At 50.2% G+C, this 13,798-nt stretch overlaps 5 protein-coding genes across 5 annotated transcripts; 3 read left to right on the plus strand and 2 right to left on the minus strand.

The window, feature by feature from the left end:
• Positions 1-281: 281 nt before the first annotated feature.
• Positions 282-1,457, plus strand: M438DRAFT_279162 (uncharacterized protein; the record flags this gene model as incomplete). The annotated part of the gene is made up of 3 exons (XM_029901067.1): positions 282-449; positions 500-589; positions 645-1,457. The coding sequence occupies 3 exons, from the start codon at positions 282-284 to the stop codon at positions 1,455-1,457; spliced, it is 1,071 nt and encodes a 356-aa protein (XP_029758020.1).
• Positions 1,458-2,548: 1,091 nt separating this feature from the next.
• On the minus strand, positions 2,549-3,709 carry M438DRAFT_347910 (O-methyltransferas-like protein family 3). Its single transcript, XM_029906017.1, has 2 exons — positions 3,465-3,709; positions 2,549-3,400 (listed from the first exon to the last, which is right to left on the minus strand). The coding sequence occupies exon 2, from the start codon at positions 3,391-3,393 to the stop codon at positions 2,647-2,649; it is 747 nt and encodes a 248-aa protein (XP_029758021.1). The 5' UTR covers positions 3,394-3,400; positions 3,465-3,709; the 3' UTR covers positions 2,549-2,646.
• Positions 3,710-4,659: 950 nt separating this feature from the next.
• Positions 4,660-6,089, plus strand: M438DRAFT_72203 (uncharacterized protein). Its single transcript, XM_029910280.1, has one exon. It carries the CDS (start codon positions 4,784-4,786, stop codon positions 5,708-5,710), a length of 927 nt encoding a protein of 308 aa, XP_029758022.1. The 5' UTR covers positions 4,660-4,783; the 3' UTR covers positions 5,711-6,089.
• Positions 6,090-6,392: 303 nt separating this feature from the next.
• On the plus strand, positions 6,393-7,141 carry M438DRAFT_376643 (uncharacterized protein; the record flags this gene model as incomplete). The annotated part of the gene is made up of 2 exons (XM_029908677.1): positions 6,393-6,723; positions 6,765-7,141. The coding sequence occupies 2 exons, from the start codon at positions 6,393-6,395 to the stop codon at positions 7,139-7,141; spliced, it is 708 nt and encodes a 235-aa protein (XP_029758023.1).
• Positions 7,142-7,852: 711 nt separating this feature from the next.
• On the minus strand, positions 7,853-11,170 carry M438DRAFT_376644 (uncharacterized protein; the record flags this gene model as incomplete). The annotated part of the gene is made up of 3 exons (XM_029908678.1): positions 7,853-9,831; positions 9,886-10,275; positions 10,330-11,170. 3 exons carry the CDS (start codon positions 11,168-11,170, stop codon positions 7,853-7,855), a joined length of 3,210 nt encoding a protein of 1,069 aa, XP_029758024.1.
• Between the last annotated feature and the right edge of the window lie 2,628 nt (positions 11,171-13,798).

Here is a 13,798-nt window from a genome sequence, read left to right on the forward strand (position 1 = left end):
AGAATGCTCGTGCCTGGGCCTCCTCTCAAACGGCAGTCACACAACTTTATGATCCACACGGCGTAACCTGATGACTTGTACTCCCATTATGGTAGACTGTTGTAGGTATCTTTCACGGCTGTTCATCAAGCCGCAAGACATTTATCGAGCCGCGGTAGGGTTCAAACAGGTAAACCTTGACCTTACTCTTATCTCTGGTCCATTTCCCTCTCTCTTCCTCTTGTTCATTTGCTTGGATCATTCATCGACTATCTCATGCTTCGAATTACTTGACAGGAATAATGGTGTCGCCAGATGTCGCACAGTACAATCTCCATCCGTGGGCCATCATCGTGCTACCAATCCCTCTAGCTGTCTTGTCAACCATCGCAATCTCAATACGCATATGGATTCGATGCGTTCTTGCTAGGTCTTTCGGTCGTGATGATGTGTGTTTGATCATTGCTCATGTAAGAGGTGTTTACTACTGCTGTAAATGACGTTGCTGACACCTCTATAGATCTGCTTCCTCGCTGCTTGTGGAGTGTTCATCGCCATTGGAGTTACTGAGTACAATGAGGGTCTTGCTCCCATCGTGAAGCTTGCCATGGTATGGACTTTTTTTTGCTAGACTTATGTATACATTCCACTGACCACACGATCAGCTCAGCATCTTGGGCATTGCGTTGTATCTACTAAACCAATGTTTTTTCAAGCTCTCGATGGCCTTCTTCTTCCTTCGCATCCCGAACAGACGACTGCACCGCTGGATCATCATCATCAGTGTCACAATCTCTATCATCTTCAACCTCGCCCTCCTCGCCATATCAATTGGCCAATGCGGTAACATCGCAACCATCGACCTCAACCACCCCCAATGCCTCAGCTGGAAGATCCAAGGACCACTCAACTACTTCTGTGCAACTCTAAACGCCATCGTAGACTGGATCTTCGCCGCTCTAGCCATCTACGTCGTCCAAGGCCTCATGCTAGACAACAGAAGTAAATTCTCCGTCTACGGCATCATCCTTCTCGCCTCAGCAGGCAGCATCGTCAGCGTCGTCCGCATCCCCTACATCCCCGGTCTCCGCCTCGACAAGTCCTACTACTCCCAAGAAAATGACGTGATCGCCTACACCTCCCTCATCGAATCCGCCATCGGCATAATCGTAGCCTCCATGTCAGTAATGCGACCTCTGATCACCAAACTCCGCGAACGAGCCAAGATCGCACTCTCCTCGGATTCCAGATCTAGATCTTCACAGAAAAAGTCACTGCAGAAACAGGCGCCGCAGAAGATTGATCTGCCGCCGAGCGGAGGGAGTGTCAAGTTGTATCAGGCGTTGCCGGATCCTACGCCTACGCATGTTGAGACGGAGGTTATGAATATCGAGATGGATTACCTGAGTTCGAAGTCTAGAGATGTTGAGAAGGGGACTGGTGCTACGGTTATCCAAGAAGAGCGGTTCGGGACTTGAGAGCTGCTGCCAGGCTCCTCGTGATGATTACTCAACAAGCCCCTGCTAGGGTCAGCAAAGCTCAAAGGCTGTCTGTCTGTTGTACCGGGGCAAACGTCCCCATCATCGACCGCCCAAACCCCTTCAGTCAGCCGCAGTGGTTCTCCTGACTGGCCCGCAATTCGTGGAAGGAGCAAGCGACCATACGAGGCGAAAGTAATTCACATCTCAAAGAAGAGGAAAGAACGACTCACCGAAAGAAGAAAGCACGACCGGTCAACAGAGGAAAGCACGAACCCGTCAAACGAGGAAGTAACGACCAACCAACGCTCTGCTCAAAAGGAAGGAACGACCACGCGACATCCAAGTCAAAAGTCACGACCGACAGCTCATCGCTCCTGCCCTCTTCCAGTCCTTGAACACCGCATGGACAAAGTCGCCACAAAATGAATCATGGCACGACCGAGATTTATGTTCTGGCGGAGGACAGCCTTGGATTGATTATTGCAAAGCGTCTTGGGCCCAATAGACCACCACTACACCGTGTTGTAGAAGATGGGCGAGAGAAGCCACATGGCTTGGGACAGAGAGTGAGAGGGTGGAAGTGAGAAACAGAGCCAGATGTGGGCACATAAACACGATACTAATCATTGGCCTGTGTTGTCGTTTGGCTTGGTGGAAGAATAAGGCGGCTTGATTGGATGAGAGGCAGCTATAAGTGATGGGTTTGTCCATTAGTAGATCTAGACTCATTTGTGGCATTAATACATACATTCATTCTGCGAGTTTGACATGATATGCTATATCCCTTCCAGTAACTTGCTCAGTCTTTCGTACGTTCAGTTAATGCGAGGTTAGTTCTGCTCTATCGCCTTGTTTACTCTTTCCTTCCAGATCAACGGAATTGCTCCTACTCTTTCTGTGAGTTGTCGCGTTCCTTACTGTGTTCTGTCAGCTTGGTTAATATTCCTTCTCTCCTTTAGAAAATCGTCATAACAAAAAGAAGGTGCCAGTGAGCAAAGCCGAAACAAGCACTTAACGTGGAAAGTACGATCAGGATAGTGATAATCTGATAACACTAAACTATGCCATGGTAAAGAGATCAAAGTTTGCTCGCATTCAATATCATTCATTAGTATAGCGACATGAGAGAACGTGGCTTGTAAGGAAACATCAACGAGAGTATTCCTGAATACCCCATCTGCCACCCCTAAAGCACAACAGCATAAAGAAACCCATCATGACTGCCCTCGCCAATGGTCTGGATAACAGTAGCACTGACCCTCTCATCCTTGCCAGCATTCTCAATAACTCTTCTCGCACCCATAACATGCTCTTGAGTATTCCAGATCTCATCCTCACTGGCGATAGCTCCACCTTGAACGACATTGTCAACCATGATCACAGCGCCTTTTCTGCATCCCCTGATTGCAGCATCGAAGTAGTTCCAATTGTTGCCTTTGTCAGCGTCAATGTAGACCAAATCGAATGTCTCAAGTTTGCCAGCGTCGATGTCTGAGAGCACGGTGGGCAGAGTTTCGATAGCAGGGCCGACGTGGACTGTAATCTGTTCAGTCAGACCAGCAGTGGCGATGTTGTCTCTAGCCACTTCGGCATGGTGAGGGTCAAACTCCAGCGTGGTGACTTTGAGACCAGGGTTTTCGGAAGCAAGCCAGATGCTGCCGTAGCCACCTAGAGTGCCGACTTCGAGACAGTGTTTGGCGTTGATGGCTTTGGCCTGGAGCGCGAGAAACTTTGCAAAGGCACGAGGGGAGTAGATTAGAGGTAGGCCTTGGGCTGCAGAGTTCTCAAGAGTACGGGAGAGAATAGAGCTATTATGGGCGATGGAAGGATGAAGGTGGTTGAGAGTGTAGAGATCGGTCGCGACCGCTTTGGGGTCAGGTGGTGGACGACGGGTGCTTTTGGGCGGGGTGGTGGATTGCTGTTGGTCGGACATGTTTGTGCTTGTTGTATGTTGTTAGATACAGAAGGAGCTAGATGAGTTGGATGAGAGTCCACAGCTCCTACCTTCCATGCTTTTATATTTGATCCATGATCATTCACATGAAAGTAGCACGTCAGAACATCTTACGACTTGCCATCTATTGTTGCTATAATCGATTCTTGACAGCAAATCAACGCGAGAATTAGGCAGCCTATCTCTGCAACTCGCCCGTGGTAGCCTGGGGAGGATTGCTGGAATCTCCTGTGTTAATGGAACACCCATAAACACATATTGCAATCGTACGAGGGTTTTCGATTATGTCCGTCCGTCTCGGCCGACGATGTCCGAGGTGTCGGAATGTAACTTCAATCCAGTCACAATTCATTTTGATGGACTGAAGGACGCCAGAAGACCATTGAGCTGCAAGACAAAAGCTGTACAAGATCATATCTGCTTTCGGCACGTAGAGCGCGGTACATGCTTAGTGGTATGTTAAGGTGTGCACGCCGGTGAGCGGACTACCACCCGCAGTATGGACGCATCTCAACAACGAGTAAAGTCGCTCTACACATACGAGTACACAGTTGAAAGTTCATTGAAGCATAGGTCGGAACAATTGGGACACTTCCGTGGTCGTCGCTGCTCTGCCTTCAGCTGTGATTAAGGTTACTTGAAGGCGTGAAAGATCCGCGCTGAGGTGACGTAAAGATGCACAAGGATGTTCGTAGCTGCATAAATAGGCGTGTGCGACACGCCTTCCAACCTCGTTCCACACGAAAAACCACAGATAAGCATCAGCAAGACGCTGTGGGAAAGAAATCAAGGATGGCTTCTATAGTTGATGAAGACTACCACAATAGAATTTGGGAACAGATCAACAACTACAATGGAAACATGAACAAGATGATACTCGACAGGTTGAAAGAGCACACAGACATGTCTGACAGCCAGGTCGATGAGTTCGCATACTATATCGTAGCAGCCGACTATTTCAAGCTCCCTGATCATCGTGGTGGAGCCACTGAGCCAGGAACGAAGCATTACCGGGCGGATGGCACAGAGTACACCATCGCGGACGTGCCTTACAGGCATGTTATCAGGGAAGCGATCAAGGAAATTCAGAAGATGCCAGAAGACAGACGGACTGAGGCTTACAAGAAAGTTGTTGACCATATTTCTGGAATCAAGAAGACTCCGGACTGGGAGAGAGAGCCAGTCAATCCCAACGCAGAGCCTGCGACCGCGTTCTCGACGTCGAAAGCTGTATGACTTCACCTTCCCATCTTACCTTTGTTCTTCTGTTATCCTGACCAGATTCTAGGCAGAGGGTTCCGTCAAGTCCAATCAACAGCTCCTCGACGATTTAGCGCTTGGACTGGGCTTGAGCGACAGCCAGAAAGGCATGGTACAGGCACAAATCGTATACCGCGATGCTCTAGGTGATGATACACGACCCGCCAGTGTGCTTCTCGGTGGGGATATGGGAGGAAAGGTATCAGGTGGCCGTCTAGCCCGTGACCACACTCTCGCCGACGTACCCAACCATTTCTGCCGTGATCAAATCATGGGCTACATAAACCAGATGGAGGACGAAGACGGGAAAAAGGATGTTGCACGCGCAGCCGTCTTCTCAGACCTCAACCCTGGAGAGAAATTGGCATACTCTGCAGCCATAGCCCAAAAGACCGAGGAGATGCGCCAAAAAGAGAAGGAAGAAGAGAACCGGCTTGATGAGATCATGGACACTCACAAGCCGAAGCCGAAATCAATACTGGAAGCACAGAACATCCTGGAGCAAGAAACCCTACTTGACGACATCTCGGATGATGACCTTGACTTGGCTCAACGAGGCTCCAACGGACATATCGACTACGATATGGAAGGCGTATATAAGTCGGTGGTAAAACCGGGGGCAGAGAGGCTCCCCAACGAAGAAACCCGGCGCTCATTCATCATAGAGCTAGACTGCGATCAGCTACGTGCATGCATAAAACGCTTCACGCGTGGTGGTATCTGGTCAGTCGATCAATTCAGACTCGCACTGGGTGGGGTACCAAGACCCGAATTAACAAAGTTTCTGAATAGGAAGGGTAGACGTGACGGAGCAAAAATGAGGATGTTTGCATTGAGTTGGGAGTTCTTCAAGAAGAGAGAGATGATGGGACTGGATATGGTCAAGAGCTCGGAAGATGATATCAAGCAGATTGAAGAAAGAGGAAAGAAACGTCAAAATCCTGCAGCTGGTGATGGTAATCCAACTACTGGCAAGAAGGCGAGGCCAGTGGATCTAACAGCTGATGAGAGCGACCTAGAATCAAAGTCAGCATAGTGTACCATGTAATCACTGTATATATCCTGCGCCAAAGAATGGAGGTTGCACGAAGGGGCGTCCGGCGCTTACGCTGCTTCAAGCGCGCGCGTATTGCCTACCTACCTTCTCGATGCAGACGGCTCCAAAGACGGTGTCTGACAAATCTTTCTCTAGTCGAAAAGAGCAGTCGTGGTCCTCGAATTTTAGTTTTGGAACCTTCTTGCTTGATTTAGTTTTTGCTCTATATACCTTGTTGTTGTTGTACAAGAAACCAGTCAAACGAGTCAGGACGAGTACTATCGAACATGTATCGATCAACGAAAGCTCTTCTCCAGCTGTTGTGCATTGCTTTTCTCTCTCCGGCTGGCATAGCGTATGAGTTGGATGTCGGGGTTGGTTTCGCTCTGGAGCTAGATTATGGGTAAAGGATGCAACTGTCAAGGACACACCAGACTGCTGACGTATTAACAAGTACAGCGAGCATCCAATTCGCAAACGGCTCAGCCCAAGATATCATAAAGATTGAAGGAGGCGTGTCGTATCAGGAAACGATGCGCTGGTTCTCGCACACGAACAACATGCCTATTTCACCAGATCAGGTCATGAACCAAGCGGACTTATCTTCTGAGATCCCAAGTTCCTGGTCACACGACTCGTTCATGCAGACTCGTTTCGAAATGCGATCAGCCTCTTGTCTTCAATGTGGCCAACACAACCACCCTCTTTGACTCCTCAAGCTCATGCTCTCCCCTGGATGCTCAAAGCCCTGAAAGCAGCAACAGAAGCCTACATCGAACAACCCGTCCAATACATCGTCATCACAAACCCACTACCTCTCGAATCATCACCTACATACCACTCCGCCATCCACTCAGCCAGCTCGACTCTAGGTCTCAGACTAGGCAGCACACACTTCCTAAACGCACAAGCTGCAGCCGAAGCATACGAAACAAAAGGCACCTGCGACCTCTTACCAGACTCTTACGACGACTATGCCTCTGATCACCTATTTGTAGCCATAAACTACAACCGTGCTGCAGCGCTGCTTTTTCTGCTTTCCTCATAATCGAAGATTGTGATATCTACGAAGAGCTTAGGACTGTTCACGATACTACACTTGGCAGTGGCAGTGACATCCCCCGAGCAGAAAGGCATGATGCGATTAAGGCGGCTCTAGGAGATATCGTCAAGCCACCGTATGTTCATGGTACATCTACTTACAAGGCGATCAAGGACGTTATTCTACTCGGAGAATCAACGGACAATGAGGTCTTGCATGTCGTGCTTGAGGAAGTCTTGAGTCGGCCATTTATCAACCTCAATATCGGAGCGAGCAAGGAGAGATTGAAGATGGTTAACCCTCTGTTTGCCGCTTCAAGAGGTGCAGCGAAAGCATGTCTGAATTGTAAGTTTGCTAAGAACCATAATGGCATGTATGGATCGACGTAGTATGGGTGTGTTGAAGATGGAATCTAACGATGAGTATGAATGCAGATTAGCTGGATTTGGGATCATGTCTTGTGCACTGTTGAATTTTTTTGATACAGAATTTTGTTTGTTTGAAGAGGGGCGGTCGTGAGACCTAGACGATCTTTGAAATCTACATGTTGCGAAAAAAAAATGAGCCTTGCCGCATTTTTCTAAAGAGGCATCCGTCGTACCATTCGTGTTTGCTTTGCAAAGAGAAAGCCTCGACTCCATGAAAATGCGTTGGAACAGCAAACCATCCAGCAATGAAACAAAGGAAAAGGGAAGAGCAGGAACCGATACTTGTAGAACTTCATGTCAGCCGCATCTTACCTTCTGATTGCGCCCTGCACAAAAGCAAACGAGATCAAGTCTCCATCACCCATCCGTCTATCTAGTTTATTTTGATTTTGTTAGGACTCCGTTGTCCTTCTATGCACCGACACCGTAAAAACCGTAAGAGAAGCGTAAGGAATGCGTGGACTGGGTTGTAAAGACAGGCTGCTGTCCCTACACCCGAACTTTTTGTGCATGAAATGAGAAAAATCGTCGACTGCGTTGTTGCGTCGAGTTGAGAAGTTGCCTGACCGTTGTCGCGTCGTGCAAACTTCATCGAGAAATAGAAAAAATTGTTCCAGGATCATAGGGTTTCACAATCCAGTGAAACATGCTTGTTTCGAAGGTGTCGTGGCCTCATCGTATCGTGTCCGTTCGAACACCTGCTATCGGGCTGTCTGCTTCGCCCATCGGCTTGAAGAGAAGCTTCATGTCCAGAGTAAGATCTCCAACGCCATAAGTGTCATCAATGTCGCCGACGGAACCAGTGTCTAGGCCGCCTTGAGTGTTTTCGTTCGAAACAAAGCCTTTGATCTTCTTCAGAAGACCCATGATTTGCAGGAAGCGAAGATCTGGCGGTGCCGTCCATTCGGAAGCCTTTGTCGAGCGCAGTAGCGATTGACCAAGGTAGTAAAAGTGGATGCCGTCACGAGAGAAACCGAATCGTCGGTAGCCAATGCCGTTTTGAGGATATTGAAGAGCGATATCGACGTCCCACATAGTCTTCCACTTACTCATGGCAAGCTGAATGGACTTAAGGACGGGTTGGATTTGCGCATTCTGGGCTTGAGGGTTGTCACTAGGTGTGCCAACATTGCTGCTACCGTCTGAGGCGATCCAGTCGTTCTGCCCGAGCGGAGTGCCGGGACCACTCGCTGTGGCACCATGTCCAAACTGGCCTGTGATGTTCTGCAAGAAACTCGCGCGCTGGAATTTGCAGATCTGAACAAGGAGGGCATGGATGAGAATGAACTTGGAGTAAATGTTGGTAGAGCGTGATGAGAAAGTGTAGTTGGGCTCCATCAAGCCTCGCATAGCGCTTCTCATGTCTGGCTGACGAGGACGTTGACTGCCACAGACGTTGAAGGCTTGCTTAGCAGTGCCATTCAAACCTAGCGCGTCGCGACACTCTTGTTCAGTCCTAGCTTCCCAGGCAGCGTCGTCACAGGGTAGCGGCAGGCGGAACTCGAACGGATCGAACTTGGGCTCGTTGTTGAAGTACATGACGAGAGCTGCGTCGAGCAGGAAAAGGGTGAATGCAACTCTGTTACGCCTCTCTTGCGCGATCCAGGAGGACCAGGTCCAAGTAAGAAGAGCTTCCTGGGATATGGGGCCTGGCTGGTGGAGTACGCTGTATGCCGCTTGGCCGGAACCTGTGGGAGATATGACAATTCGTCGGGCGATTTCGACAACACTGTCAAAGTTCTTCCTAGCATTTGCGCGCTGGCTTGGGGTCCCATGCCAGCAAAACAATACCTTGAGCATGTACAAAGCTTGAAGCTCTTCAATATCGGACTCGAGCGAGCCTAGAGGCTGGTTTCCTTCTTGGATAACACCCATTATTACGTTGTGGACTCTTGAAGCGTTCTTGACGGCATCTTTGACAAGCTCCATCATTCTTCGGACTTGATACAGGTCGCGTTTTTCGGAGTAGACGGCTCCGATACAGATGATGGTGAGGACAAGGCCATCGTTGGCTTTAAGGATTTCGAAAGTAGGCATGTGGATGATCGGCCAGTGACCCTGGAAGCTGGTGAATTTCTCGATGAAGTGCTTGATGTTTTCAACAGTCAAGCACTTTCTCATCTCGTCGCAAGCGTCATCGCTTGAGGATGTTCTGTTTGAAAGTACGTACGTCAGCAATGCATTGGCCTTGGCCTGCAATGGATCGCTTTGCACGAGATCCATGTTCCAGTTTGGGAAACCAGACAGGTGGTGCGCACCTGAATCTTCGCCGAAGCCCGACGGATGTGAGTAGAGTCCTCCAAAGAACTGCTGCTCGTTGCTGTGCTCGTTTGACGAGTTGTAGCTGTGATTGTCCATGCCGCCCTCGGTCTTGACAGGCATCTGCGGCTGGCTTGCATGAGACTGTGTCATGAAGCCATCGTGAGCGTGCTGAGGCGCGAACATGGACCAGTCGACGCCGTTGGGTTGGCGGTTTTCGGCAATCGGAGGGGGCTGGTGAGTGTAGCCGCTTGGTGCCTGCTCTTCAGTCTTGACGTTTGGAGGGTAGAACTGGCTGCCGTTGCCCATCTGGAAGCCGTAGCTGGGGGGCATAGGGTTCGAGGCAGAGTGGGGACGCATGCCACCGTACGCGGGGACGCCATTGGGGTAACCTACAGAAGTGGTTAAGTATTGGGCACAATGCGGCTTGCCATGTTTATACATACCTGTGAGGCTACCTCTGCCATCACTAGTCATACCGACCGGGTGAATCAGGCTGTTAGCACGGGACGAGCGGTTGGAAATTGAAGCCACGCTCGAAGCGTACGAAGAGCCCTCGCCATTGACGGTAGGGCTGTTGGTGACACCGCTTAAAATCGTTCCATTAGTATAAGGAGCGCCTGCGGCTTCTGCGAGACCAGCGAGAGCGACCGGTTCGGTGCTGCTGATAGACATGCGGTTGGAGCCGTTCGTGTTTCTGCGCTGATGAGCGAGGTGATTAGCTCCTGTAGGATTGCCGCGACGAATCGAACACTTCTGGAAATGGCGCTTGAGAATATCACTGCGCGAAAACGTGTCTTTGCACAGGTGGCACATGTACGGACGGTCTCCGGTGTCTGTCTATAGTCAGCTCCTCTTGTCCTTCAGCTTGGACACGTCCAAATACTCACGGCGCAAAAGATGTCTCTTCAAGTGTTTGGCATGCAGGTATGTCTTATTGCAGTGTGGGCAGGGGAACTTTCCGTCTGCATCTTTTGCTGGAATCATTGATTTGGTCGAGGCAGCAGCAGTTGTTCCGGGTGCAGGAGCAGCAGCACGGCCGGGCGCACTAGGCAGGATACCACGTCTTCCCTGCGATCCCACAACATGGGTAGGTTCCGACTCGTGATTCTGCATGTATGGCTGCGCACCTACAAGTCCCGATGCGCCAAAGCTGGGCAGTGTTGACACGTTGTTGTAAGAAGCCTGAGGTTGAAGTGGGCGCAAGTCAGGCAGTCTGGCTTGAGCCGGAGTCTGTGCAGCACTCGTGGCAGTGGATGCAGGAGGCAGGGTGGATTGCGACGTCGAGTAGGGAATGTAGGTGGACGAAGGAGGAAGCATTGAACCAGTGGTCGCCGGCGACGATTGGTGCTGCTGTTGCTGCTGCGAGAAAGCGTGGAGACCGTTGGCACCCATTGAGGAAGTGGTGGGTGTGTGCACGGTAGTGGGGGTTTGGGGGTGACTGCCAGAGCCGTTGTACAGAGAGGGCAGCTGACCAAAGTTGGCAGCTTGGGTATGCAGGGGAGGCAGTGTCTGGTTGTGGTTGTGGGTGTCGCGCGAAGGTTCCTGCTGCGATTGGGCTTGCTGCTGCTGTTGGTGCTGTTGGTGCTGGTGTTGAGCCTGCTGCTGTTGGTGCTGGGGATGCTGCGGGTGCTGCTGCTGCTGTTGCGGGTGGTGGGCCGAATAGCTCGAGTAGGGCGCAAAGCTGGTGGGCTGAGGCATGTAGGTGGTGGAGGGGTATTGGTTCTCCATGTTGAGGGACTCAATGATGTCGTGTTTTGGGGAAATAATGGGGCCTCTCACCGCGAGAGCATTTGGCGGGCACGAGGGACGCGGATGTGGAGTGGAGCAGGTCAGTTCGAAGGGAAGCGGCCAGACGACAACTGTAGAGTAGGCAGGCGCGCTTAGTTGTTAGATCCCAAGCCAGACCGAGCTTCTAACGCGGTAGGAGCAAGGCAATCAAAAGTCGAGTGGAGGGAGAGGGCAGCTCGAGGGCAATGCGTTACTCCAATGCTGCGGTGCGTCGAGGAACCAACGGCCGGCCGAAAAATCTGTTCAACGCCGAAAAGTCCGTTTTGTGCAAAGATGTTCTGCCAAGCGTGTCGCAAAGGTGAAAAGCTTGCAGTTTCCCAAGTACAGAAGCCTTCAGCAAAGCCAACCTCAGGGTTGTTCAAGGGTTATCTCTGGCAGTGTAAGAACGCGCCCTGACGCGATATAGATGCTTGTGTCGCTCACAGTTGATGATGATGATAGCAGTGCACGGGCTGGCTGATGGATTAGATCCGTGTGGACCAGGAACCCGAGCGGATGGAGTGTGGATCGGAAATCTGTCAAGCACACGAGGGGTCTTGGTGTGGGACTCTGCTTGTTTCTCAAAGTACAAGATGAGAAAGCGGGTCGCTCGTCGACTTCCAGCTGCTCTAGAGTGGACGAAAAGAAAGAAACAAAGACCTCTGTCTGTGATGACAAACAACTCGGATTCGCACCATGCGCGGTTACGCTCACGTACTTCGACTGGGAACCTTTCACTAATCGAGTGATGAGCTCGAGGAAGTCTCAACGCCCAGAAGCACGGGTTCCGGAACAGCGCCATAACGATTTACAATACCTAGTCGGCTACGAACCACGTCATTCGACAAGCCCTCTTGCTCTATCGCGCTTTCCCTAAACAGTGCCTCAAGTCGTTACACCTCTGCTTTGACTTTGGGCTTTCCGCTCTTTGCTCCCATCCCTTTTCTATCTTTGATCTGCTCAAGAGTCTCGAGCACATTGTACCAGAAACAGAAGTCGACTTTCAACTTTGTTTCTCAGCTTGCAAAACATCTGATGGCCCGAGCCCTTTCGCTTTATGCAGGTGCAGATTCGTTGCCACAGATCAGAAGCCCTCTTGCTACCATTCTCGTGGCTGCGCTTGCAGGAGGTGACTTGAGCCGCTCTTGGCTCGGATAAAGCGACCGCGCGATTTTCTTGCGACAACGTCCGAAGCAGTTCGGCACGAGCAACTGATCTATCCGACCGCTTCCGCCTACACAAGTCGGCTTGGTCCGAAACTACGATACAGGACGTCGCTTTGTCGGACACTTGACGATAACATAGTCCGTCGCAATCGCTTTCCTACCCGTGATTTGGAGAGTCATGGCTGGTCTGCTCGTGAATGATTTCTCTCTAGAGAGAGCCAATGACCAGTCAAAATCCAGCCCTGAGCAAGACCAAGCGATCCGTTCAACTCTGTCGGTCAGGATGAACCTAAAAGGATGACCTGCATTGGTGCTTAAGCGAAAAGCAGGTGCGCCGAACAACAACCATGCTCTTTTGACTCGTGGTTACAACACGGTCCTTTGCATTTTCAACTGCCTGACCAAACACTTTCGGAATCAGGTCTGCGCCAGCGGCAGAGATGACAGAATTGAAGAATGACCAATAAAGGCGCGAGGACAAGTTTGTGGCTTCCATGTCGATCAACGCAGCGACGAGCCCTTGATATCCTCCCTTGACTCGTAAAGAGCCCACTGGTTTGCACAACGGAATCCGCTATGCCGCGCCGGTAGGGGTGGTCAAGTTACGGAACTTACTAGTAAGTTACTCAATGTCAGTTACTGCCGTAACTTGCTGCAAATTTTGAGTAACTTACCGGTCTCCGATATAGCCGAGCTCGGCCGAGCTATTAACGTTAGTGGCGGTTGTTCGTGAGGGGGTTCCGGAGGCTTCAGAGGTGATTAAGACGACGGTCTGCTAGCTGTATACACATTAATAATTAGCAATGTCGACTAAGCGAGGTGGAGGCAAGCCGACTAGTGTTATTAGACGTTAGTTTACTAGCATCGGAGACTCTACGTACAAGTGCAACTAGTGTCCGGATTTTACACTTAAGAACAATAGAAACGAGCGTAAGGTTAATTACCTCGCCGAGTGCCTACCGTTCCTTAAGGACTTTAAGGTATTAGTGCGGCAGGGTAACCCTAAGGTTAGACAATATCTAGAGGTTCATCGTAATAGACTATTAAGCAAGGTCGGGGTAATAACTAACGCTATTTCTTTAAGGCCTTTACTTAATCGACATAAGCTAGATAAGATAGCTAGTATAGCGCTATATCGAGGGGGTTTGCCCTTTAACACCTACGAGAAGAATCTAGATCTCTAGGCGATGTTTAAAGCATTAAATCTAGAGCTTAACTACTTGCCCCTATCTAGACATCGCCTTGCAAAGGAGCTTCTTTAAGAGTGCTATTAAGAGGTTAAAGATTAGCTAGACAATATTATCGCATCTAAACGTCCTTCTAGAGCTTATCGTTACCGGCCCTACCTAAACTTTATTACCGATGAATCTAGCGCGAATAATAGAGATAGGGTCTCGAACTTGTCTATTAATACGGCTAATAG

The sequence above is a fragment of the Aureobasidium pullulans genome, assembly GCF_000721785.1.
Source record: "Aureobasidium pullulans EXF-150 unplaced genomic scaffold scaffold_17, whole genome shotgun sequence".
In the NCBI taxonomy this organism is placed as follows: domain Eukaryota; kingdom Fungi; phylum Ascomycota; class Dothideomycetes; order Dothideales; family Saccotheciaceae; genus Aureobasidium; species Aureobasidium pullulans.